Source organism: Myotis nattereri (assembly GCF_964212035.1).
Source record: "Myotis nattereri genome assembly, chromosome: 2".
NCBI classification, from domain to species: Eukaryota; Metazoa; Chordata; class Mammalia; order Chiroptera; family Vespertilionidae; genus Myotis; species Myotis nattereri.
Window position 1 is genome coordinate 155,227,810 of NC_138076.1, and position 27,408 is coordinate 155,255,217.

The window sequence follows — 27,408 nt, forward strand, 5'->3', positions numbered from 1 at the left end:
CTGGACCCGATGTCCTCTCTCCAGTCTCTGGGCTCACCTCCTCTTCACTGCCGCTCCTCCCAGATTCCCGACTGCACTGGCACAGCCTCATTCCCACGGACGGTCAGGGCCCGAGCTGTGTGTGATCTGTGGAGGCTGAAGGACTCGACCCCATCTGTCGCAGCCGACTTCTCTTCTGGACTCTCTTCACCTGTCCGAGGCCTTGGCTTTTTTGTTTTTGGGGTTTTTTTTAACTTATGGTTATTTCCCCTTCTCAATCTGAAATAGAACAGTACTTCGTCAGCTTTGTCATCTGTCAGTGTTATACCTTTGCTCTCAGGTAGCTAATTAGTCTCTTATAAGTCACTTCAATTTTTCACCTATAACTAAAGAAGGCCATTTCTGTTGGCTCCACCATGTTCCATAAATATAAACCTCTTCTTGGCTTTAGCCTTGTGAACACTTCTGATGGGTCGGTGGTACCATCTGTCCTTGGCCTTCCCATCGGAAGAAAGGGGATCTTGAATTAACCCCATACCAATAGTCTGAGTGCATTTCTTCAACTAGGTGTCAAAATGATTCCTGGGTGTGGAATGAGATCCACTGGGGAAGCTTTAGATATCAACGTTTTGCAGGGATTGGTGTCAAACTCAGCCTGGTTACTGCAAGGTCCAGGGAGGAATAAGAAGCTGCATGGCTGAGACGTGGAAATGAGTTCTTAAGTCCTATTCTCGACCCTGCCTTCCAGTCCCAAAAAGTTAAATGGAGAACTGCATGGACAGAGGATGAGGCAGAGGAACACACTTCATAAGTAACAGATTTTGGCCTTAAGTCCCAGTGCAGTCCCTCTGTGAGCCAGGCTGGGCCACGTCGAAGTCCTTAGAATCAGATCCAGCGCTTAGGACCAGACAAGCCTATTTGCCTCCTTCCCCCTCGTCCTGGTGATGAGGGAAAGGCGTTCCAGAGAAGCAGCAAACACAACACTAAAATGAGAACCAGAGCAAGAAAGCCCCCACGCTTCCAGTCAGAACAAGTTGAAGTCAGAGCAGCAGGAGCACGCCCCGAGCTTTCTGACCTGCCAACTATTAAGAGCCAGCATGAAGAAAGCCAGAGAGTGGGGCGGAGGGAGAAAGAGCTAAGCTTTCCTCCCGACAGCCTCTACCTTCGCCTCTCGGCCTCTGCAGCTTTGTGAACGAAGTGCGTCTCAGAAAAAAAAATGGGGTCAGAGAGAGAGACTTGCTGCGGTCTTTGTACAAGAGAGAGCAGCCCTGATTTTTCACCTCACAAGGCTTCTGGGAGTTGGGAGGGGGCTCCCAAGAGTGACGCTCGCTGTGTCCCTAGACCAGTGATGGGGAACCTTTTGAGCTCGGCGTGTCAGCATTTTGAAAAACCCTAACTTAACTCTGGTGCCGTGTCACATATAGAAATATTTTGATCTTTGCAACCATAGTAAAACAAAGATTTATATTTTTGATATTTATTTTATATATTTAAATGCCATTTAACAAAGAAAAATCAACCAAAAAGATGAGTTCGCGTGTCACCTCTGACACGCGTGTCATAGGTTCGCCATCACTGCCCTAGACTGTAACTCGTTCAAGCGCATCCATCCTGAATCTGAGCCGCACAACATAGAAAAGTGAGGAGATGTCCCTTTCCTGGTCAGACTGGGGAAGGTTGCACAGATGCCTAGTGTTGGAGAACAGCAGCACATATTGGCAGATTACAGGTTCAGAAAAGAGAAAAGTGCTTTCCAAACTCTTTTGAGCCTGAATTGTTGGGGTGATTTCCTATTATCATGCAGAAGAGTGTTCCATGGGAAATATTATAGAGCCCAACTTTAATTCATCGATTTACTCTGTGACAAGAGTTTACCAGGTAAATGAGAGAATGGGCCCATCTTTACACGTTCTCACTTAATATTTATCCCCACCTTTTCTGTATACATTCCTTGGAACACTTGTTTCAATTCCACAGTTTTAACTATAATATAAACATAATTCTGTTTTTCTTTCCTTTTTTAAAAATACTGATTTGTCAGAGAGAGAGAGACAGAGAGAAAGAAACAAACATCAATTAGTTGCCTCCCATACCCATCCCAACCGGGGACCAGACCTGCAATCTGACCAGGAATCAGGCTGGTGACCAAAGTGCAGGATGATGCTCCAAGCAACTGAGTGCCCCGGCCAGGGAAAGTCTGTTTTGCCAGCACTGACCTCATCCCACAGCCCCACACTCACACTTCCATCTCTTTACCCGCCAACCTCGAATGCAACGTGCCCGGTGTCATCTCCTCCAGACTGGCTTCTCTCCCCGTCTCTCCTGTGGTTAGTAGCACCATCACCCTCCACTGACAGGCTGGGTTCCCAGACCTTTTCATTTCTTTACTTGGGAGAATACACTTTTAAAATGTTCTTGCATTTTATTTCTAAGACTCTGCTTCCATAGACATAGTCCAGACTCTCATGTTCACTTGAACAATTGCAATAACTTCAGGTATATTAAGGGTTCAGTACAATTTTTGCATCGAAAGGGGATTTCCTATATTTGTTTGTCAAAATAAAATTTTAAATTACAGAGATGTGTGGGAAAATGTTGAGGTTATGGCATTAATCCTAATGAACAGGGTTTTGAAGCTAGTGCTCAAGTGAAGAAGGAATGCTCCAATACTACACTGTCAGTCTCCCTCCTTCTCTGTGGAATTCTGAAGGAATCTGAACACATGACTGAAGTGGCAATGGGAAATCAGCATATCGTTTTTTAAAATTTGTCTTTATTGTTAAAAGTATTACAGATGTCCTTTTTGTGGGGTTTTTTTCTTTGTTTGTTTGTTTGTTTTTGCCCATTGACCCCTTCCACCTCGCACCCACCCCTCCAGGCCATCACCAGACTATTGTCTGTGTCCATGGGTCATGCATATATGCATACAAGTTATTTGGTTAATCTCTATCCCCCACCCCCACCTTCCCTCAGTTCCTCATGTGGTGGTGACCCCCAACCATAAAATTATTTTCGTTGCTACTTCATAACTGTAATGTTGCTACTGTTATGAATGGTCATGTAAATATCTGATATGCAGGATGTATGTTCATTGTTACAAATTGAACATAATTAAAGCATAGTGATTAATCACAAAAACAATATGTAATTATATATGTGTTTTCCGATGGTCTTAGGCGACCCCTGTGAAAGGGTCGTTCGACCCCCAAAGGGGTCGCGACCCACAGGTTGAGAACCGCTGGTCTAGAAGGACCTGTCCATGGATTGGGCTTTGTTCTCATGCAGCAGATGTAACTCCTGATTTATAGCATCGTAAAGAAGCAGCAGCAAAGGCTGCCTCGAGACTCTTGGCAGGCAAATCTGGACAGGGCTCCTGTGGGTCCTCTTGAAGAACTCCAGGGGTGGAGGCCCACGGGCTTGGGTCAGTGTGTAAAGGGAAGATCGGGAAATTCTTTTGCCATTTCCAGCCACGGAATTTCACTGATTTGACTTAAATAGAATTGCCTCTTGATTGTTTCATTCTGAGCATGAAGAACCAGTCACCCACCGGTCTTTGAATAAGACCAGTTCAAATTGCGTGAAGGAGAAGGTGATCCAGTCACTCCTCATTCTTTCTTTTAGGCCAAAACACCGAAATTGCTCCAACCTCCTTCAGAGCATCTATTTTCCACCCCTTGAATTGTTTTTATTTCTCTTCTTGGGATTCTGTCCCATTGCTTTGCCTTTTTAAAGTAGAGAGGTCAGAATTGGGCACAGTCCTAAGTGGGTGTGCCGGACGCAGAGCATTAGTAAATAGATCGCTTCCCAGGCTCTGCCTGTCCTGCCGGCCTGAGCGTACACACAGTGAGCTGTCGTGGCCATCAGTTATTCGAGAAAAAAAAAGCTGGGGCGGGGGGGGCGGAGGAAAGATCATCCTACTCCAAAAATGACTACATTAGAGAAAAAAAATAAATGACTTTGGTGGCCTCACCCTGTCTGGATACTTGCCACGGGGAGGAAAATACGTTCGCTCTGTGGCTTGAAAGGTGTTAGTATGTATTCGTGCTGGGGGACTGTGCATTGCTGTGGAATACAGGCACTGACCCTGCACTTAAGAACAGAAGATAGGCCCTCGGGTGCAAATGGGAAATGAACCATTAAGTGTTCAATGTGTGCCCTGCAGTTGAAGCATACAGGCAAAACCTTCCCAGCAAAGTGCTTTTAAAACCATGAAAAATGAGAAACCACTGTGGGATCTTCAGAAATAAATTTAGTTTGGAGTCTGTGGTCCTTTAAGAGAAAGTTTTAAAACCCACCAATTGACAATGTAAAATGATACAGCCACTTTGGAACATCCATTGGCAGTTACCTCGAAAGGTTAACCTTAGAGTTAGCAAACTCGTTCCTGGGTATACATATATGTAGCCAAGAGATTTAAAAACATATATTCTCAAAAAAAATTGGACCTGAATGTCCATAGCAGCATTATTCACAGTAGCCGAATAGTGGAAACAACCCAAGTGTTCATCAGCTGGTGAACAGACAGACACAATGGTATATCCATACAGTGGAATAGTCACTTAGCCATAGAAAAGGAACGAGGTGTGATGCATGCTGCAATAAGGAGGGACCTTGAAACCACTATGGCGAGTGAAAGGAACCAGGCGCACAGGCCACATATCTCATTTATGTGACTTGTCCAGAGTAGGCAAGTCCGTGGAGGCAGAAAGCAGATTAGTGGCTGCCAGGGGCTCGAGCGTAGAAGGGGGATGGAGGTGACTGTTGGGGGGCCCTGGGGATTTCTGTTTGAGGTGATGAAATTGTTCTGGAATTAGGTAGTGGTGATAGTTGAGCGATCTTGTAACTATACTAAAAAAAAAAAAAAAAAAAAACTAAAAAAAAAACCACTATTGAATTATATACTTTAAAAGGAGTTTTATGGACCATTGATTATATTCTTAAAAGATGATAGGACAAACAACACCAGTGTTAATTTATAGGCAGATCCCTTTTTTAAAAAAAAATAATAATTTGTACCTCAAAAAGTTTTCTTCAATGACTATGAGGCTTTTACCTGGCCTGGAAAATATTGTGCTGGGATAGCAAGCTGTTTGCAGAAAGCGGCTGAATTCTGACACTGAGAAGGGATTCTGGGTGATGTGGGGACAGAGTGCGCTGGCTGTGAAGAAAACAGGAACATCTGACTCGGTTCTTGCTCCACGAGTGGTCACTTGTTTCTGCTGCAACTTAAAGATCTGAGTGTGGGTTGTGTGTGTTTTCTGGCCCTTTTGTGTGTGAATGTTTTTACTGAGAAATTTAATTATGCATTTGAGGTCCTGTTACACGAATCACCTTATTGGCCAACGTGTTCTCTCATATGCATTCTGAAAATGGAAGGACTAGAAACACACCCAAACTAAGTCCAGGCTCCTGGGGTTCGTTTTCCCCCTTCCGCTATTTTTTGACGCCTCTAATTGGCATTGACAGCCCGGCTGTCCTCCGGTGCTGGTACCCCTGGCTTATTCCTCAGCCGCCCTGCTTCCTTTCCCATCGACACAGTTCCAGTACCTTCGGAGGAGACAGCCGCTCCTGCGGCATCCAAACAATCCGCCAGGTCTGATGCGGTTTGACAAAACACGCGCCCCCTACCTTGTACTTTAGAGTTGGCATCCCCTCTGTCAGAAAGGGTTTTCCAACTGGTTTCTCTTCTGTCACCTCGTCCCAGATCTCCTCCCCGGCTCAGGAAATGTGCGGTTTCATGTTGCGTTTCGAGTCACTGGCAGCTGAGGAGTGTGTAATGGACTCAGGGCATCCCATGAATACTCTCCACGGTGTGCAGCTCTGTTCCAAGGGGACCGGTGACACAGACAAATCACACGGAGGGGCTTCCTCGTAATGGGCTCCGTGTCCTCCATGATTGAGGAGGGGTGACTGCTCCCCTCCTGGCACGCCTGTCTTGCTTTCTATTTATTAGAACGGACATTGTGGTGAGGGCCACCTCCTGAGAGGAAAAGTACTCACTGTGGTCGTCCGTATTTCTCCACCCGTGTCTGTCAGGCTTCTTTTCAGAATCCTTGAAATTTAGACCGAAAGGTACCTGAGAACTAACCTGGTCCTCCCTTTCTTCATCGGCGAGGACACTGGGTCCCAGAGCTAAGGGTGGTGTAGGGTGGGGCTGGCACCTGCGAATTCTGACTCACAGGCCTGTGCCGTGGACTTCTGAGCTGGGAGGGGCTGGCAGCGAGCCACGGCCCCGCAGTGCCTGGCACTCGGTGCTTTGGCCCTCACACTGTCACCTGCTGGCTGAGCCGCCAGAACCGCCAACACCCAGGAAGCGTAGACACTGCCGCGCCTTCAACTTCCATTTTTCTCTTCACCAGTCACCCTTTTTGACTAACTTGAGGAACAAAATGTAGGTCTTTTGACTCCGGATTGTGACTGGGAGGGCATACGTAGCAGCATTTTCCAGGAACTGTTCTCTGAACTCAAAATTCCCATAAGTTAGGAATAAATGGCCTTGATCCTCTCCTGTGGCTAATATCTGGGGTGTGGGGTGTGGAGAGAGCATGTTAAAAACTTCATATCGTTGCTTAACCTCCCCCGCCATCTGTGCTCTTGCCTCATAAAAAACACATTAAACCTCATTCTTCACCATATTACAGATAACGCCCCATCTTTTATGCGAGACAAGATATTAAATACAGCATATACGTTCCAGTTACCGTCTCTGTGAGCGAAAGGCTAGCTTTAACTCGGGGGAATATACTCAGGAAGCACCGCTTTGCATGGTAAGGAATGCCAGGTGGGGATGGTTGCCCATGGATTACACCGGCCCGGTCCCTAGCAACCTCCTTCCTTCCTCTCTGGCCAAACTCTGAGTATCATTCCATTTCTGACCAGAGTCATATCCACAGGTCAGGCCCCGAGGCCCCGAGAGAAGGGTCAGGGCAGGAGCCTAACTCTCCTCCATGCTCACTGCTGCCACAGCTGGCTTTCTTCTTACGATTTCCTTGGGAGAAGCACTTCATGAAACAATGACGTAGAAGATCAAGGTCTACCAGGGTCCCGTCATGACAGAGCGCAGCGAGGAAGGCATTCCCCTGCGTCAGTGGCGGTTGCCTTCACACGCCCTCCGTTCCCTTTGAACTCCTTCCCTCCACTGCCCTGCTCCAGGTTGGGGACCGGCCCTCTGACAGGTTGACCCCGGGATCAGAGGATGAAAGAGGGGAAGATCAAAAGGAAGCCGGGCGTCACGGAGGAAGAGGCATCCTGATTTAGGGACTGAAGAGTTTGACTGCCAAAAGCGCTGTCCTCTTTAACCCGCGATGTCTCATAAAGGGAGAGCTTGATAGTTCAAACAGACGTGAAGGATGTCTGCACACAGACGCATGTGGATGTACTGACCTATTGGAGGAGGTCAGTAGCGAGGGTTACCCCAGCGGTGAAGATTGGGATTGGATGCTGGTACCGCCTTGTGTGTGAGTTTGAAATTTTAAAACAGAGTGAGCATAGAGGGGGCTACCTCCCCGCCCGCTGAGTCCACAGCCCTGCCTTGTGCCCCCTTATCTCCCAAGTCACTTTTTAGTGGTGACTCAGCCAGTACATTTTTTTTTTTTTTAGATCCATTGTCTTTTTGTAAAATAAATGAAAAGGCATTACGGGTTTTTGAGGGCTCAGACTATATATACGGTTAGACAATTACAGATAATAATGTTGTTACTAAGAAAAGATTTTGTTTGGGGCCTTTGCTCTGAATAAATTGTTCACCTACCCAAGTCAAGCTCTTTCTTCATTTAATCACATATCCATCAGCAAATGGTTACTGTGTCTGCCACAGGTCGGGCACTGGGCGCTGGAGGTCCAGAGACAAGAACTCGGCTCTGCCGGAAGAGATGCTCAGGTAGTCAGCGACAGCGTGGCAGCCAGCAGTGGCAGTGAGGACCAGGGGCTGCGGCACAGCTGGGCATACCCACGCATGGTGCCGACAGAGAAGGGTGTGGAAGGAAAACCAGGAAGGCAAAGGCAAAGGGACCATTCTCAGAGAGGAATGGGTCGAGAGGAAGCAAGAGGTAGAAGTGTAAGGAGTGGCAAGAGTGGGGCTAAAGCTAGAAATAGAGGCAAAAACTAGACAGGGAAGGAAGTCAGGAATTCTGGGAAGCATCCAGGGGCTTCAGGGAGGGGATGAGAATCATGCTTCAAAACCACCTTGTGACCATGTGGCTTATGGGCCAGAGGGTGGGCGTGAGGTAGGGAGAGCAGGAGAGCTCTGAGTCGTGTGGACAGGCTCTGGATCAAGGCAGGGACAGTAGGAATCAGGGAGGGTCACAGATTCCCGTGCTGGTGAGAAGGTGAAGTTTGCAGTGCGTGGCGCCTGTTAGGACTGGGCAGGGTGAGATGTCTGAACGGCTCCCTGGTCTGGATGGGCAGCCAGGAGAAAAGTGAAGTGCTGCTGTCCCCCGCAATAGGACAGCTTCGGGGTTTGGTGGCGGTGGCATCTTTCATTTGGTCTGAAACGTACTAAGTCTGAGGTGCCGGTGAATAGCCCCTAGATGCCTGTCGGCAGGTGGCCGTTCCAGGCGAGAGTGGAGCAGAGATGTGTGGGCGGGAAAGGAGATTTGGAATCATCAGCGCATGGAGCTATCGAAGCCGTTTGCTTATTTAGTGAATATCAGGGGCACGCTGTCGGCGCCGGCTTCACGGGTGCAAGACCTGTGTGCGCCACCCAGGCCTCCCCTCGAAGGGCTCCGCAGTTGGTGTGAGGCTTTGCTGCCAGCATTTTAAAATTCTCATTAACAAGTGGCCCTGCGTTCTCCTTTTGCACTGGACCCTGGAAATCGTGTAGTCAGTCCCGCTTACAGTAGCCTGGCCCCGTGTGTGGCAGGGAGGCTACAGTGTTGAGCAAGACAGACAGAGTTCTTGCCTTAGGAGTTAACCGGCTGGAGTGGAGGGCGGACAGTTAGGTCCTCAAGAACAAAATGTGATGTCCTGGGGGTGGGAGGGAGACAAGGAGAATGAGTATCCCAGACACCAGGACTGGGAGAGACTGTCCAATGCTGCCCTGGTGCTGGGCGTGTGGTCGTGCCCAGTGGGTATAACAACCAAGAGGCCACGTGGTGACTGGTGACTCGGGAGAGCAACTGGGCAGAGAGAGGAGCAAGAATGAATTCACCCCTGAGGGCTCGTGGGGCATGAGGAGCAGACTCTGAGGAGCGCTTTGGGTTAGGAGAGTGTCGTTTGTTTAGTTTTGGTTTTGTTTGATTTTAAACACAAGGTGCTCTGAGCGTGTATGGAGCTCCCTCGCTCCATAGCTGAGGGAGCAGGTGCATTTCCGGGGGAGCCCTCTTGGCTCTGTGGCATTGACCCCGCTTTCTGTGTAAGTGAGCATCCACTGCCTCTTATTCTCTCTTTTTGCCTCAAACTCAAGGAAAAGTTTCTCCTAAGTTGTCTCACCTGTTCCTTCATTCAGCAACTGTTCGTCGGGCTCATGCTGAGCGGCGGCACACGCCACGCGTTGGGAACAGAAGAATGAACAGAACAGACAGTCCCCCTACCTCCAGAACTTGGGGCCCTGACCTGGGTGTGGCTCCTCCGCGGGTCCTCCCGCCGCCTCCTCCCGGGTTTCTGACACTCCGGTCTCACTTCCCTTGTCTTTTTCAGTATCTTTTCCTCCCTTCCTGAATGCCCACCTTTCCTGGTTTGCGCCTGGAAGCTGGAATTCAGGGGCCACATGGAGAAAGGGATGAGAAAGAGTTAAGACTAGCTTTAAGCAACATTTTGAAACAGAAGGTTGCCTTTGGCATTTATTACATAAGGACTTTTGCTCTAGTTCCCCAAGTTCTCGAGGCCCTTTGCGCTACTTTAAGTGTAGGCCCTAACCTAGACCTTCCCTTCAAGTCTCTCCACCCTGTCAGACTCCCTGCTCCCCGAGGGTAGTTATTCTCCACTGGCGATGAGGACAGAGACGTTGGAATGGCCTCACACTGGTTGGTGAATAGTGGATGCCACTTTGTGGGGAAGGGAGAGAGTGATTGCATCTTACAAGTGGCCCTGGGTTTATGAGAAGGGCTCTTTAATGTGTCCTGTTTCTGGCAGCATAACAAAAGGACCGAGGCATCCCCTTCGCAGAGCCAGCCCCTTCAGCATTTCCATTTTCTCACAGCGTCCACCGTTTTCTTCCTAGACCTAAAATTCCCTAAAGCCCCCAAGATTTTTGTTGTCCTCTCTCCCCCGCCTGTCCCCCTCCACTGGTTTCCATGACAGCGGCCACTGGGCACAGGTGGGAAGGGGTTGGGGCCGGGGTTTCCACAGCTGCGGCCATTTGTAGGGACTGTTTCTAGGTCTGGGAACAGCCTCTGGAGGGGAGGGAGCGGTGCCAGGGCCTCTTGGCACAAAGAACGTGGCCTCCCCGGAGCCAGCGCGGCATCGCCTGGAGCTGAGCTCAGCACAGGCGCATCGTGTGGGGGATGGGGGGGTGCTTCAGGCGTGTCCACGGGCTTCAGGTGTGTCCACGGGCCCTCGGCGTGCCTATGGCCTCCCCAGAGGAGTGTGCCAGCCGCCTCTCTGGCCGCCTGCTAGCAGGGAGCTTTGGGCTTGAGCAGGATGCAGTTCCCCAGCCACTCCCATTTCTCATAGGAATGGCGGCCTCCCGCCAGAACCGGTAGCTCGCTGGGAAGTGGCTGTCGAGAGCACTTCAGAACAGGGTCTAAGAACAGGAGGCCCGGCAGGGAATGGGCCTCGGAGAGGTGGCTCCACGGTTACGGGCCCAGCAGCCCCTCCTTGAGACATCTGCTTTGGGAAGCTCTGTTCTCTCAAAAGTCATGGAATCAGCAGTAGCTCTTGGACACATCTGGGGGCCAGGGGACGGTGAATTTACTGAACTTGCACGTGGGATGAGAGTGAATTTTCCTGGGCCCGGGATGTCACCCTGAAACTCAGGACCTTTAAATCTGGGGCGTTCTCAGAGTCTGATGAGCCTGTGGGTGGCTGGGCTCTCACTACGATGCATATTCCATACAGCAAGTCCAGGGCAGCACCTGAGAGTCTGTATTTCTAGCAAGTTCCAAGGTGAGGCCGGTGTTACTGGCTCGCAGACACTGAGCAGCCAGGATCTAGAGCTGTGCTGTTGACTGCATTACACACTAGCCACTTGTCACTACATGAACGTAAAGCTAAATTAATTAAAATAAAATTAAAAAATTCCATTTCTTAGCGGCACTGACCACAACTCAAACGCTAGTACCCCACGTGGCAACCAGGTAGGACTGCACAGGGATAACATTCCCGTAATCCCAGAGAGTTCCATCAGAGAATGCTAGTCTACAGTGAGCCTCTGTTGCGTCACCCACGTACTCACCCACGTATTCACTGAGCATCTATTACGTGGTGAGTCCCGGAGCTGGGCATTAATGTGTGGGTCCAGCGAGCAGAAAAAGTGCACGTAAGCTCACTGGAGTGTGAGGTTCTTAAAGAACCCACACCTGCGTTGTGTGCGGTTGAGTTGGTCATAGGGACCGTTGCCCTGGGGGTTGGAGGACAGAGCCTCCCGTTGGCATTTGATGTGTATTCTCAGCCAAGCTGGGAGTGAACACAGAATCGGGGCACCTCGGAGACTGGCTGCTGATCATGCGTTTTCGCCGTTTCCAGGGCCATCATCGTCAGGAATGGAGAAATCATCCCCATGTCTTCGGAATTCACCCCCGAGACGGAGCGCCAGCGACTCCAGTACCTGGTAAGAGCCCTGTGGGTCTGGCAGAGCGCGCTGGCATCGGGGGGCATCCGGGCTGTTGGGAGGAACACGTTGCTCCTGACATGGGAGCGGGCCCGCAGCAGACGAACGACATATGGTATGAGCTCCCCCCCACACACCTTCCGATCACACATCCTGCTCCGTGTGTGACGACACACTCCACCTCCGTGAATGTATTATTGCGGCTGATTTTCTCCCATCTGCGGCCAAACGCATGCTCTGTTTCTTCTTCTCCCCCCCCCCCCCCCCCACAGAGGACTAAATCTTTACAAAGCGTGATCACATTGAAGTACGTAACATAGCTTAGTCATTGGAAGCCAGTTTTTTTTATTTTAAAAGGTAGAAAGTACTAGGATGCTTTTGATTGAAACTCTCAGAAACCCTAGTCATTGTGTAAACAGTGAGGGTCTGTGTGTGTACCGTGTTCGGTGTTTGGACGGTCCCCAGCATTGGTGACCGAGTGGCTCAGTATTTCACTGAGGACGTGGTTTCCCCTCTCCCTGCGCCAGCCTCGAGCCTGGCTTTTTGTCAGGATGGTGGCAGTTGGGATGCAGCCACTCAGGGTGCTCCCTCAGGTGCAGGAGTGGCCCAGAGGAAGTTAAAGGGTTACCTTGCACCACAAGCCTCTGACAGACGGGAGAGCAGTGCTCTGCTTCCCTTCATGGGTTGGTATGCGCAATATGAAGTGCGGCGTTGAGGAGCGCAGACGCCTTCTTCCTGGGCCTGCCGCTCTCTTTAATTTAAACCAAGGGGCTCAGCCCGAATCCCGTGGTGAGGAGGCCGGCAGCCCGAGATCCTGCTGACTCACCCCTCACGCCACGCCCGGATGTGAAGTCTCTGGGCTCCTCTGGGACAGATGCAGTGCCAGAAAACCTTTCTACCCTGAAAATAAATTCTCCTTGTAGATCACTGTGTTTGGGGTGAAATGGTGAGAGGGCTGGAGGAGAGGGGGCTCTTTGGTTTTTCAGAGCTTGACAATTTTTGCTTCACTTGGAGATTTGAGTTTTCTGGAAAACAGAACAGACATACGTTCCTGTCCTCAGTGACAGGGGCAGGGGCAGGGTGAGCAGCTCAGTTCAGTGACTTTGCTCGTCCTTCTAGGTTACTTTTGGTGGGGCGTCTTTGGGACTCACTGTGAGAATAGTTTTGTGGATGAAGTATTTCCTTGGCAGCTGGCTTTCTTTTAGGAGAACATGACCCTCTGCTCTTAGATAAGAATTGATCCAGGCTCCTCAGAAAGGACTTTGTTCGCGTCTCGGCATTTCAGCAGGTGTGTGAGAGGCCAGGATTTGATTACTTTGTTCAATTGACAGTTTCCCTCAATTTTCTCGTCTGTCCTTTTCTTTGTTTTACTCAATAAGTAAGCTCTGTTGCTTTGGGCAGCTACCTGGCACATAAAACAGCTGGCATTTCTTCCCTCTTTACCAGCGATGGTTTTCTAACCTTCCTGTTGTTTCCAAGCAGATGCACTGCTCCCAGGAGCCCAGACCTAGAGCCTTTCATCTTCTGTGCAGGCTGAGCAGGCGGGGTCCTGCAGCATCCACGGGGTCTTCATTCTGGTCCCAGCTCTGTCACTGGCCAGTTGGGTAACCTTGTACCAGTCTCAACATTTCCAGACCTCGAAGTGTCACTTAGAAAATGGAGAACTAGATCAGAGGGTCTTCCAGGCAGAGTTCACACCCACTGGCCTCCTTGCCATCTCTCCAGTGTCCTCCAATCCGTCTTCCCCAAGCCACACATGTGGTCTAATCACGGCCCTCCTCACTCCCGCCTAAAAACCTTTGGCTTCTCGTCATGCACAGAATGCAGGCCACCCTTGGCAGACCCACAGTCCTCGTCCCCACCCTTCTCTCCAGCATCATCTCACGGCTACCCCCGCCAACGCCATCGTGCCCAGGCGTCAGCACAGACAACAGTCTTCCATGTACAGGACACACCGTGATCTCTCCCACCTCCATGCCTTTGGAAATATGCACTGCCTAGATGACCCTTCTCCTCTTCTCTGCCAGGAAAACTCCTCCTCATTCTTTGAGACCCCAAAAGCAAATCTCACTCCCTCCAGGAAGTGTCCCCTAACCCCCGGAGGTCAGTCCCCAGTGCTCATACAGCACTGTGTGCGCATATAGTATTGTATAGGCTTATTTTGCCTCCCCTTACACACTGAGTCCTGGAGGACTGGCCCCTTACTTAGTCACCTCATACTGCCAGGACCACTGTTACCAGGCGGTGGAACACAAAACAGCCAGGCACTCGGAAGATTCAGAAAATGCACTTTAATTGCAGGAGCACCAGTGCTGTGACTCAGGAGAATCAAGGAGAATCAGTTTCCCAAAGCTGAGCACCGAATGTGGGCGGGGGGTGGGGGGGGGGGAGGGAGGGGGGGGGCGTGTTCCCCCTTATCCCCTAGTTTCTTTGTCTCCCAAATATGGACCAGGCTTCTGGACTTTTCATGGCCTTCTGCAGCCCCTGTGACAGTTCTAAGGAGGGAAGTGAGATAGCGACCAAGACCCCATCTGGCACCGGCAGTCAGACCCTGTTGTGGGGCTGTGTATGTTTATAGCTCCTGTTAAGATAAGCATTCAGGGAAACAGGTTTTGCAAGGCTAGCTAGGGCACAAGTGGAAAGGGGGTTGGGGCTAGCAAGCATATGCATCGGAATGCAGGTGGTGGGGCTCAAGCTGCCTTCACAGCAGTACAGAGGAGGCACTGACAAGGGGCCTGTTGGCTGACTGACGTCTAGATCATGACCACACAGCACTTTCCCCTCCACCTTCCCCCGAAACCTATCTCAGCAGCACCGTGCCTCCCAAGCCTTGACGGCAACATCTTCATCCCCTCCTTGCCCCTGAGTGGAACCTAGTTTCTGTTTTCCTGCTAGAAGCAATGGGTAATAATTCCAGGTTAACTTTTTAAATTTTGAAATAATTTCACACTTTCATGTTACAAGAATGATGCAAAGAAAAACTCAAAACGTTGACTTCTGAGGAGGGATCGGAATGCTGACGTGTTTCAGATGCCTGAGTATCAGTTGTCTATTTTGGGATGGCTTCAGCTCTCAGCTTTGTCACGCAACTAGGCTGTGATTTCAGCAAGGCCCTTTTCCAAGCCCAGCTCCACCGTCTGCACTGGGTATAGAAACCCTCAGCAGGCAGGTGCATGGGTTAAATGAAATAACACAGGCAGATTCTTTTGTGGAAACCAGTACTCGTTTGGTATTGTTTGATGCATCAAAGTCTTGACACTTCAAATCCTACTGGCCCACAAACCACAGGAATATTTTTTCCTTCTTTTGACTTAGTCATCACTCCTGATGTTCCTGAGATTATTGTGTGTTTTGGAGTCACTCTTGAACAATTAGTGTGGACGTGATTGGTTCCCAGACCCGCGCCTAATGTCTGCAATTCTAAAAGGGAAGCACACTGTCTCCATTCTCTTTAATCCTTGCTCCTAAACCAGGTAGGTTTCTCTATAAAACTCTTCTCCCCCGACGACAGGAGTGTGAGTGAATAGGACATGAAATATCCTGGTTGTCCAGTGTCATCTTCTGTAGGAGCCTAAGAATGTACGCTTTGAAATGAACAAAGCCAGTGGTGATAGTCATGTGACCGGCGATGTGCATCTTTGCAAAGTATTTGAATAAGGGGATTTATAGCATACGAAAACCTTGTGGTGAGATCTTTATAGTAAAGTATTGAGAGAATTAGGATGTTTTTAGGGTAAAATCTTGGAAATGATATCAGTGTGACCTGGACTTCTCTCAGCCCAGCCTAGCCCAGCCCCGACCTGGGCTGTATGACCTCAAGTCCCCCGCTTGGGATCTCTGCATCTCCTTTTCTCCTCAGTGGGATCATGGGATACTTCTCATGAGATAGTCAGCATATGTTCTGAAATTGGTAGGAGAAGTATTCCCATGGTAATATAAAATATACTATCTGTAATAATAAAAGCGTAATATGCTAATTAGACTAGATGTCCTTCCGGATGACCTTCCGGATGAAGCAGGGGCTGCGAGGGAAGCCCGGCTCCTGGGTGCAGGAGGGAAGCCCGGGTCCCAGGTGCCAGAGGGAAACCGGTGCCAGCAGCCGGGAGAAGGAAGGCCGACTCTTGCTTGAATTTCATGCATTGGGCATCTAGTATATCTTATAATTGTGAGTGCACCGAATTTTACCCAATTCATTTTTTTGGAAACATTTTCCTGGAACTAATTGTGAAGCAGTTTAGTGTAATGATAGTTGTACCCTTTACACAACTTAAACAAGTTAGTACGTAGCTGGGGAGTTAACAGTATAGTCTTTATTCTTAGGTCAAATTAAATTTTATTTTTATGAGGTGTGAAGCTACACTGATGATAGAATTATTAAAACTTCTAGGCCCTTCGAGACTTGGTTTGAGCAGCTGTCTGCAGTCCCAGGGCTGTTTGACTAGTAGAAATGGTTAATGATTTTCTTGGAGGGAGGGAGGGCTTGGAGCCCTTGGTACTTGAACCATTTGGATCCGTGTGGCAGAGGAATGTCCTTGGAATGCACGGTCTGGATGTGGGGGATTATGGAGCTGGAAGCAGATTACAGGATGATGGATGTGGCAGGCACGCTCATTGTGTTCGGTCTGGCATGCTGACCTCGAGGGCCCTTCCGGCATCTCCCAGTGTAATGTGAACTCTGCTCCGTAGATTCCTGGGCCGGTGATTAATCAAGCAGGCTTGTGGGTTTGACGTGTTCACACAGAATGTGGCAGGTGTGTGATGAAGGGGCCAGGCTATGACTTCTGCCCCCGCAGCTGGGGAGGGCTGATGATCCCAGAGTCATGAATAAGCCTTGCTCTTCTGCGGGGCTTTATTTTTATTGTTTCCCGGGTGATTCAAATGAAACATTAAGGGGTCCAGAAAACTAGACAGAATGTGTGGGTGGAGTCAAGGCCCAGATAGGAGGGAATGGGGTCTGCTCCATAAGCATTTCTCAGCAGAGCTCACCATAGGTGTGAGAGTGACGGCTCCCCTTCCCTTCTGCTGGGCATATTTTAAACTCTGATTTGATTACATTAAGACGTGCTGATACCATCAAACCTTCACATAGTGTACTTCTGTCCTTGTGGGTACTCCAGCCCTGCAGCTGTTTTTCATCAGGGCAGCATAGGTAGAGGTAAAGTGGGTTTCAAATACACATCTGATTCACCCAAATGCAGTATTATCTGGGATGATTATTGTGATGTCCTTGGACCTGCTCCAGCCTCCTGCCGAGTCTTGTTCTTTTGTCGGCCAGTTGATTCCCCAGTGCTGGGCTCAGCTAGGTTTCAGAGTTATCTTCCAAAAAGTATACTCCTTCCTTGAGCCTGAACTTGTTTTTAAGACAGGAGGCTATAGCCCAACCAGCATGGTTCAGCGGTTGAGCATTGACCTATGACCCAGGAGGTCACAGTTCAATTCCCATTCAGGGCACATGCCCAGGTTGTGGGCTTGATCCCCAGTGTGGGGCATGCAGGAGGCAGCCGATCAAGGATTCTTTCTCATCATTGATGTTTCTCTCTCTCTCTCCCTCTCCCTTCCTCTCTGAAATCAATATATATATATATCCCTGCGCACAAATCCGTGCGCCAGTAGCTCTCTGCAGGGCCTGGCTGTTCTGTGCCCTGGCCTGGCCAGAGGCCCATCCGCGGCCATCAAGGGATGCTTGCCTCATCGCCACAGCGACAAAGCAAGCATCCCACCAGGCCGCTCACACTGCCTGCTCTCAGCGGCCATCCCCGCCCCTGGGACTGGGGGACTCCGGTGGGGCTGAGATGACTGGACACTGCCATCTTGTGGCTATGGGTGCTGCCATCTTAGTGATGGAGTGATGATTAATTTGCATATTACCCTTTTATTAGATATGATATTTTTAAAAAGATAGGAGGCTATAACGGGAGAATGAAGTATGCTAATGAGTAAATGCGATAGATCTGCCACCTTGACATCACACCTGACCTTGAAGAGCAGGTGGTCACGTCTGATTCAGAAGCAGCTTCACCACTGCTTTGCTCTGCTCGATGATTGAGTCATGGAAAACGTCACTCCAATCCCCATTGAACTCCCTTTCACAAAACTGCACACAAGTTTCAAAATGTCCAATGGGAAAAATGGCAGGCCACAGTAGTTGACATTCCTCATGTTGACTGTAGATCCCATTGATCACACAGGTGTCACCAAGAAGCTAGCCATTCTTAGAGCTCCAATGGGCACTGCCCAGGCATTTGGAGGTGCAGCTTCCATTCGGCTGCCCCGGGAGCCCTGCCTGGCTCAGGGGAGACTCTGAGACATTCACCTGTATCATTGAACCCCACCACTTCCGGAGCCCTGATTTTGAAAATGAGTATAAAGGGACGTTTTATTTATTCCAGGTTGGGATGAGTCAGGACTTGATGCCGAGGCATTATCAACCTACTATGTAGACCTATGGCAGAACACAATCATCATGAGAATGTATCCCTAAATTTTCTTCTTTAAAAATATATTCATATTTTCTGCACAGTTGCTACCCACATACACTGTTTAGACTCTTTAAAACTTCCAGTCCCCCTACCCAACATTCTGAATGAAAAGTTGGGCTCATAAAGTCAGAGCCATCTGCCCACAGGGTTCCTTAAGAATAGCCTGGGTGTAAAGAAGCAAGGTAATATCATGCCCCCTTTAAATAAGGTCAAGTTCATTCTGCTTTGAGAGGTAGGTGGGATTCACTGAGGCTTTTTAGGGCAAACACTTAACTGGCTATCACATATTTTCTGTGCCTCAGTTGCTTCCTCTGTGACACAAAGTAATTGTAGGACCCTCACAGGATGGTGTGAGGATTAATGGGTTAATACTGCAATATGTGTAATGTGCTTACAACAGTGAATAGATCAGAGACCAAATAAAATCTCTTAGTTTTCAAATCTAACTATACAGGAAGGACTTTTCCTGGCCATCCTGCCATTGGGACCACGTCCGTGGCCTCTTATACAGTGTCTAAGTTCCATTTGCATATGCAGAGAGAGCCCAGATATGCAGGCATGTCCTTTTTCGCTGGTACCAGTCGTCCTTTCTTCAGATGAATGTCTTTCCTCTGATTTTAGAAAGAAAAGGCATTAGGCACATGAATATGGAAACCTTATATATTTAATGGAAATGAATAGTTTTTACCCCTTATTCTGTACATTAAACTGTGTAGAGTTGACAGATCTAGGCAATTTTGTGTAACATGTCCATCTGAATACCAGTTTCCATGGGGGTTTCTTTATCATAAGGTAGAAATTTTATGATTTGAGTTATTTTAGGGGCATGCTCCTTCCCTCTGGTTGATCCCACACAAAATTTAAACGTGAACCTTTCTTGACATCCACATAAACCAGACAGAATTTCATCAGCATTCAGTTCTGTCATAGCTTATAGACACAAACTTGGTTCTTATTATTTTGAGATTTTTAAGGACAAATTAAGACTGAGAAAATTCTTTAGGAAAGCGTCTGACCCGTGCATATTTAGATCTCAGCCATTTCACCTTTTCCTTCCTTCCTTCCTTCCTTCCTTCCTTCCTCTCTCCCTCCCTCCCTCCCTCCCTCCCTCCCTCCCTCCCTCCCTCCCTCCCTCCCTTCCTTCCTTCTTTCCTTCCTTCTTTCCTTCCTTCCCCAAACCAAAATACTCCATCTCTGCCCTGTAAGCCAGGCAGGCAGCCTGGGCTCTGGAGGACCCGCCTGTGTGATGCTAGTGTGGCTGTTCATGGTCACCAGCGGTTTGGCTGACGTTATTAATTTCATTTCATCTGTGACCTTAGACTTTCTCTCATGATAAATCATCTTGAAATGGATGACTTCCAGTTCTCCTCTCATATAATCTGACGAGGTTTATTCCCCCTCAAGGGCAAGAAAGAGGATAAATTGCTTAATTGCTTTAAAGATTTGTGTTAAACACTGAAAACCCTCATTTGGATAACCTCTTGTCAAATATTGAGAGGCCTGAAGATTTTAAAAAAATGAATGCAGATAAAAGTTTTCTAGCTAGAGGCCTTTACGAAATAGTCCCTGTTAAGGAATCTGCTCTCTCATTTAACACGAGTGTTTTTACTTTCCGTATTCTGCTGATGGGAGTGGAAATTGGGACAACTACTTTGAAAAAGGGTTTGGCAGTGACTGAAAGCTGGACAGTCCACTCCTAGGTAGGTACCTAAGCGAGGTGTGTCCAGGCGTCACCAGGAGACCAGAACGTGCACATGGCACTGTCTAGAACAGCCTAGACAGGCCCGGTCCCAGGGCCCGGGGAGCAGGATGGGTGGGTACGTGCGGCAGTCAGGGGTGAATGCGGCGCAGCCCCCAAATGAACGCGCCGTAGTACACACGGTGACATGGATGAATCTCACAGGCCTCACGTCCAGCGAGGGGGCTGCCCCTAGGGTTCCACAGGGAATAGAGCAGTGGTTCTCAACCTTCTGGCCCTTTAAATACAGTTCCTCATGTTGTGGCCCAACCATAAAGTTATTTCCGTTGCTACTTCATAACTGTAATGTTGCTACTGTTATGAATCATAATGTAAATATCTGATATGCAGGATGGTCTTAGGCGACACCTGTGAAAGGGTCGTTCGACCGCCAAAGGGCTCGCGACCCACAGGTTGAGAACCGCTGGAATAGAGAGCCGGCAATACCAGCCTGGGAGATAGGCTTGCGCTTCCCTTTGGGGGAGCCCCAGTGATCAGACAGGATCCTGACCCCAGGGTGCTGGTAACACTCTATTTGTTGATCTGGGTGCCAGTGCCATGAGTGTGTTCAATTTGTGAAAATTCATCCACTTGTACATATATGATAGAGTACCTTACTGTATATATATATATATTTTTTTTCATTGAAAAGTATTTATAAAAAGTACTTTCACTGTATGTAGCTGTGTATTGCTCTCTGCAGGAAGGGCCCTCCTTGGTGCCCTGCAGGAGCCCAAGGTGAGTGGCAGACAGGCTACACTCCTGCCACCTCTGCCCCCCACACACCGGCCACTTCCTGCCTCCCTGCATCTGCTCCTGCTGCCCACGCCCCGGAGCCCTGGCTTGACCAACTCCTAGATCCTTTCAGGCTCCCTCCCGTTCTTCGTCCCTTAGCCCTGGGGATATCTGCATTTCTCCTCAGTCTCCCCCACGGGTATGTGAGCTCTGACCAGAGGACCCTCTTCTTTTATTCTTTGAATTCTTAGCCCCTGGTGCCTGGCATGCTCAGGAGCTCATGTGTTAGATGCACACATTCCTTTGGCTGGATAATCCCCAAACCTGGGATAGTCTCCTCATTGGCCAACACCACTCACTGGCAAGCTGACAACAAGGCATCAGGAATAAAAGTTATCAAAAGGAGGAAGCATTTTATGCTCCCCAGCAGGTAACTTGGAGTCAGCTCAGGACCCATCTTCACAATGTCCCCAGGAAGCCCGGTGCTCCGCCTCCTCCCATAACCTTAACACACACCTCACTGTCTGGGATCCGGGCACCTGCTTCCGCTCCCTTCCTCTTCCTGCCTTGCCAAGGTGCTCACAGCTCTTCTCCCGCCTGGAGGTTGGGGCTCAGGACCCTGTGCTGTGGAGGAGACAGACCCGGCTGCTCCTCTCCAGAAGGTGCCTCCTCTTTCAGCCTGCTCCCCTCCTGTCTGCTCCAGCCCCTCCGCAACCCTGGCTCCCTCTAGGGTGGATGACGGGTTTTCTCACAGTGCAGTGTGCACTCCCCCGCCCCCCGAAGCTGGTTGCTGCCCAGGGCTAGAGAGGACAGAGGTCAGAAGAGGACGTCCAATCCCCCGGCCCCAGCCCTGCTGTCCAGCCACTTCTTGGCACAGTGGGTACTCCAGCATCCTTTCCTGAGAGACGGCTCTTCTTGTATCTGGAAGCTTGTTCTCAGCTGCCCAGACCCTGAGTGACAAGGACGTGTCCTGCCCTCTGCTTAGCAACCCTGTGTTCTCCAGAGCCCTTAGGACCCTGGGTGACCACCAGCCTTTGGTTTTGCCACGGCAGTGGTTCCCAAGCTCCCCCCAGGTGCTGTGTGGCACACACATGACCTCCAGGTGTACCTCCTCCCCGCCTCCCCTCAGGAGCACGCTGTTAGGTTTCCTTGAGGGAAAGCCTCAAAACTTAGGATAGATAAATGGAGGTACAACAAGCGGTCCATTTTTTAACTTGGGGAATGCCAGCACATTTTAAATTAGATGTTAGTATAAACCAATTTTCTAGATTTCTAGTTGGCATGCTTATTAGTAGGAAAGAGAAATGACATTATTTAGCTATTCTTGGGGTCGTGAAATATCGTGGGATTTTAAATGGTATAATTGCAGCCCCAGCTGGTTTGGCTCAGTGGATAGAGCGTCAGCTTGCGGACTGAAGGGTCCTGGTTTGATTCTGGTCAAGGGCACATGCCTGGGTCGCAGGCTCAATCCCCAGTAGGGGCATGCAGGAGGCAGCCAATCAGTGATTCCCTCTCACCATTGATGTTTCTCTCCCTCTCCCTCCCTCTCTGAAATGAATAAAAATATATTTTAAAAAATAATAATAAATAAATGGTATAACTTCATCCACCCACCCACCCACACATGTGGTTTTACAGGAAGGAACTGGTCAAATTACAAAGTTAGCTAAATCCAAAGGTGGTCATGTATGTCCAAGTTTGTTTTTATGTGTCTTGGACCTTAGTTTTAATGTTTTCAAAAGATTGAAAGCTGTGCTGTGTTATTTGTAGAGTTTAATTAATCACTCAAAGCAATTGTGTAAAGCAGGTTGAGATGTTCTGTATTTATTCTTTCAGCAAATCCTTACTTAGAGAGCCTTTATTGTGTTAGGAGCTGTGCCGGGCACTAGAGTGTAGCTAAGGTTTTAAAAATAATAAACATGTTTAAGTGTAGCTGCTATTACTTGCATCCAACGCAGATGTTGCTAACATATGTATATATGAATAGCATCGTCAGAGAGGAAAAGAAAAACTATATCCAGCATATCAGCTACATAAGGAATGTTTAGGAGAGTGTCCGGAGCTTTTACTTGCTCTCTTCTTGGATTTTTATCCCGTTAGAGTCCACATTTTTAATAGGCCAACATCCCTATGAAATGTACTTTGGGAAGAGGCCATAGTCACGTGGACATACTGGTGAGCTGCCCAGGTATGAGCAGTGGAGTAAAACATGCAAAAACTGTCCAGGAATCCCATAAGTTTGGAATCAGTAAATCACTAGGTTTTATGGTAGAAAAGAACCTAACATACTCCTGCTTCCACACTTTACAGACTTTGAACTTTGCATATGTTGCTTACATTGAGTTAGAGGTGATGCTGGGTAGGCCTTGAGCGACGTTTGTGGGTTCCCAAATCGTGGGGCCACTCTGCTTCTGAGAACAAATGTCCCCGGGCCGGCCTGTTGGGAAGCAGCACGCTTCTGTGTCCACGCATTGGAGCCAGCCCCACCCTGGCTGGCCCTTCCCAGTGACATTGGCTTTCCTTCAGATGATTGGAATAAGAAGGGGCAGCGAAGCTCCTCTCAGCAAATTTCTAAAACCAAGTTAAAAACCCCGGTTCTCAAAAAAAATATATTTTTTAGTGTGTGTGTGTTTTTTTAAACAAAATAATTCATGTTCAATGGTAGAAATATTTGTGAATATGAGTAAGTTAAATAGAAAGCTGTCCTAACATGTTATGATATTTTGATGAGTTTATGTACATATATCAACCCCATATGTATGTTGAAGCCCTCCCCTCATTGTGCTGAATTTGGAGATGGGGCCTTAACAGAAGTAAGGAGGTTAAATGAGGTCACGAGAGTGGGCCCTGATCTGATAGGGCCAGCATCCTGACAAAGGGAGACCCAGAGAGCTGGATTCTCTCTCCATGAGAGCACAGCGGGTGGGCCATGAGAGCATGCAGGGAGAAGGCGGCTGCCTGCAAACAAGGAAGAGAACCCTCACCGGTCAGCCAATCTGCTGGCACCTCGATCTTGGACTTCCCAGCTTCCAGAACTGTGAGAGATCAGTCTTTATTGTTTAAACCCTCCATTATTTTGATATAACAGCTAAGCTTACGAGGACAGACCATATGTGTAAACGCTCTTAAGTATGGAGATGCATGAATAAGCAGAAGTGCACTTTCCTCTGAAAACCTACGGGTATGTCCCATTATATTTTAGCATCTCTTTTCATTAATCAGCCACCTGTTTTCTTTGCTTGTACTTAGCTCTTGAGTTGTTGTTTTCTTTAACACCAGTAGCTCCATCATGTCTGACAAATGCAACAGTCATGAGTATGGAAAGTGCTGGTAAAAAGGAGGCCTGTAGTTAGGATGTGGATGGTGATATTTAAAAAACAGTAAAAATATGTCAGAGGTACCCATGGAATCACAGATTCTCTGGCAGGCCGTGGCTGTGACAGGAACCGTATCATGCACCATGTGAGATGTGCTGTGGCAATTAGCAAGACAGGAAGAAAAATAACTAACGATAGAGAAATCTAAGGGGGTGGCATCGGTACCAGTGGGGGCTGAATATCACAGTATCCTCAGAGCTAAGATGCCCTCTCTTCCCTTTCTGACACATCTGAAGCTGGGGTGTGTCACAGTGGATTGCTGCTGTCAGCCCGATGGCAGGCACGACCTGGGCGTCATCTCCCGGGCATGTGCGGACAGCTAAAGAGCAGCCCCAAACCTGCGGGGACGGGGCCCAGCAGCTTAGAAGAAAGCCCTGCAGACAAAAGCGAAGCCCTCTTTGAACCTTTTGGGATCCAACTGGCTGTGCGCAGGCAGGGCTGGGAGGCACGCATGAGACTTGCTCGGCCACATTCCCGGGGCCCAGTCAGAAGGAAGCTGGCTCTAGATCATCGCAAGGTGGACTTCAGAACTCCGCACCCCTGGCTGGAGGCTTGTGGTTCTTTTGTGGATTATTTAAGAAACGCTGCCTCGCCAGCGCTCCCACGGAACACAGGCCACCATTGTGTGGGAAAGCATGGACGTGAATGATTCAGAGTTGGCAGCTGGTGCGCGCTGTTGGATTCTCCACGTGAAAAAGGTTTGGAAGACCTCAGCCAATACACTTCACTTGTATATTCCTTTTCAAATATACACGATAGTGGTAGATAATAAAGGCTTGTCTGAGTCGAAAGGAGCTCTCTCAGAAAGAATAAAATAAAAGTTGGAAGTAGTAAGAAAGCCATGTGCGCAGCTTAATTGGCAGCCTTCCCCCTCAGAGGTAATAAAACTCGGTGCAGCTAATCAAGGGCGTCCAGTGTGGATGCACGGAGCTGCCTTTGGTTATCATGGGAGACGCAGGCGGTTGCTGAGACCCTGAAAGGCTCTGCGTGGGAAGGGGCTGCAGGTGTCAGAGTGTTTAATTTAAGCCCCTTTGGCACCTGCTCATCCTCAGAGGCAGAGGTGAGGCGGCCCCTGCAGATGGCAGAGCTGCCGAGGAGTCCCAGCTACCCACGGGTATCTGCCTGGCAGATCTTCTCGCATGACTGGCCATGCACATGTATGCGGGCGGACGGCGTGAGGGTACCTGCGTACAACACAGCAGAGCACCCACTCCTTCTGCGATTAAGAGATAAAACGCCTGGAACTCTGTACATTCACTCCTGTTAGTCACCGGGATTGGTGAGGAAATGTCCTTGGAAATGACCTTGGTATCTAACGTGTTTGCTGATCATATACGATATGTGTGTTGTGTATCTCTATTTACACACACACGTGCTCATTTATGTATAGTCGTCCCGGCGTCTGTAAAGGATTGGTTCCAGGACCACCATGTATGCTCCGGTCCCTTCTATAGAACGGCATGGAACAATGTGTACAGTCGGCATCTGTGGCTACGGAGGGCCAACTGTACACATATACACTGAGTGGCCAGATTATTATGACTCCCTGACGTTTGTAGGCAAATTAGCTATAATTTCGCGCTGAAGTTTCTAGAGGGCCAGACCATTATAAACGTCTGAATAGCACAACATACATAAGTATCGTTGATCAAGTTCATCCTATCATGTTGATGGCATATCCCAATGGAGATGGCTTCTTCCAACAAGACAATGCACCATATTGTGCTCATATTGTGCAGGAGTGGTTTCAAGAACATGAGGGAGACTTTACCTTGCTTAGGTGGCCCCCACAATCATCAGATCTCAATCCAATTGAGCATTTGTGGGACGAAGTTAAAAGAGCCATCAAGCAGCTGGTTCCACAACCATCAAATCTCACATAACTGGACAGTGCTATTCATCAGGCATGGTGTCAGATTCCTCGCATCACCTTTCAACATCTCGTGGAGTCAATGCCAGGAAGAATCGCCACAGTATTGAAGGCAAAAGGTGGCCCAACACAGTACTGATGGGGTGGTCATAATAATCTGGCCACTCAGTGTATATCTTACACTATATCTTATGACATAGTTCCCATTAGCTCCCACACTCACATCACACATTGTTTGATAACCTGCTTTTTACAGATACAGCACCCCTTTCTGTGTCATTACATCGCCTCTGTGGCATCATTGTAAGTGACAGCCTAGAATTCCTTTGTGTGGATTTGCACTGGTTTCTTGAGTCACTCGTATGAATTTCTTCTAGTTAACTTGTTAAAGCATAATGTCAGGCCATCTCTGTGGCCTCGCTGTGTGCAGCGCTGCACTGCTGTTAAGCTGGGTCCTCACGGGGACCTCTTTGTGGTCTGACTTCGTGTGGTCTGGGCGCACCAAGATCACAGGCCTTTTGTCGGCCCCTTATTGTTTTTTGTAAATGTGTGTATGGGCAGGTTAAAGGGCCAGCAGAAGGGTTAGGATGGGGGCCTGTGGACGACAGGAAGCGCAGCCTCTAGAACCACACAGGCCTGGCTAAGAGCCCAGGCTACGTGTCTTAACCTCCCTGGGCCTTGGTTTCCTCGTGTGTAAATTGAGTCTATGGGATAACCTTTAGGACGGCTGGGGTACTAATACACAGCATTTCAAGTGTCTGTCCAGCTTGGGAGGGAGGGGGTGCGACAGAACGCCAGGCCGACACAGTCCCGGCATTCTGGGAGGTGATCAGGGCACGTAAGAGATGCTGCTCTTCATTGACTTTTTATGCCTCTGTTCCCTAGTTTTCGTGGGTGGACAAAATAGAGGAGGAAGAGCAGCATCTGCCCTGTACCCACAGCTGGCTGCACGGGCATGTGGCCTGCAGCTGCACGGGGCCCTGGGCTTGGCTTCCTGCTCTGCTGTCACGCTCTTGAATTCTTGATTTTGCACAGGGACTCCATATTTTCATTCTGCACTGGGCCCCTCGAATTATGTAGCCAGTAAGGTGGTTGGGAGGGTGAAGTGAGAACTCACAAAGCAGTTAGCATAGGACTCCGGATGTAATGGGGCCCAATAGTTATTAAATGGATGTGATTGTTTTCTTTTATGAATGGAGACAACCATGATAAGTGCATTAGAGACATCATCTCATCATTAAAATAGTATGAGATAAATACATAACTAATCTCATCGTACAGATTTTAAAAACTGAGGCTGAGAGATTAACCTCCGAAAATCACACAGCTTCTAAGTGATAAATGCGGAGCTCAGATTCAGACCCAAGTCCATTTCCCCCCAAGCCCAAGCCAGGGACCTGCCCTATTAAATACTAGGCCCCCCCTCCGTCCCTCCCAGGGAACCTCTGTGAAACCCAGTGTTGAGTGTCCTTGACCTCCAGCAGCAGCCGAGCCAAGGTTTCAGAGCCCCTCAGAGGAGACCT

The 27,408-nt window shown here is 48.8% G+C and overlaps 1 protein-coding gene across 1 annotated transcript in view; it reads left to right on the forward strand.

Annotated features, from left to right (window-relative positions):
* The window catches only part of PPM1H (protein phosphatase, Mg2+/Mn2+ dependent 1H), a gene marked incomplete at both ends in the record, with an annotated part of 236,734 nt that overhangs the window by 139,108 nt on the left and 70,218 nt on the right, over window positions 1-27,408 (forward strand). Inside the window, one exon of the mRNA XM_081082895.1 lies at window positions 11,602-11,686. Coding sequence (XP_080939021.1) covers window positions 11,602-11,686 — 85 coding nt within the window. The remainder of the gene's footprint in view (window positions 1-11,601; window positions 11,687-27,408) is intronic.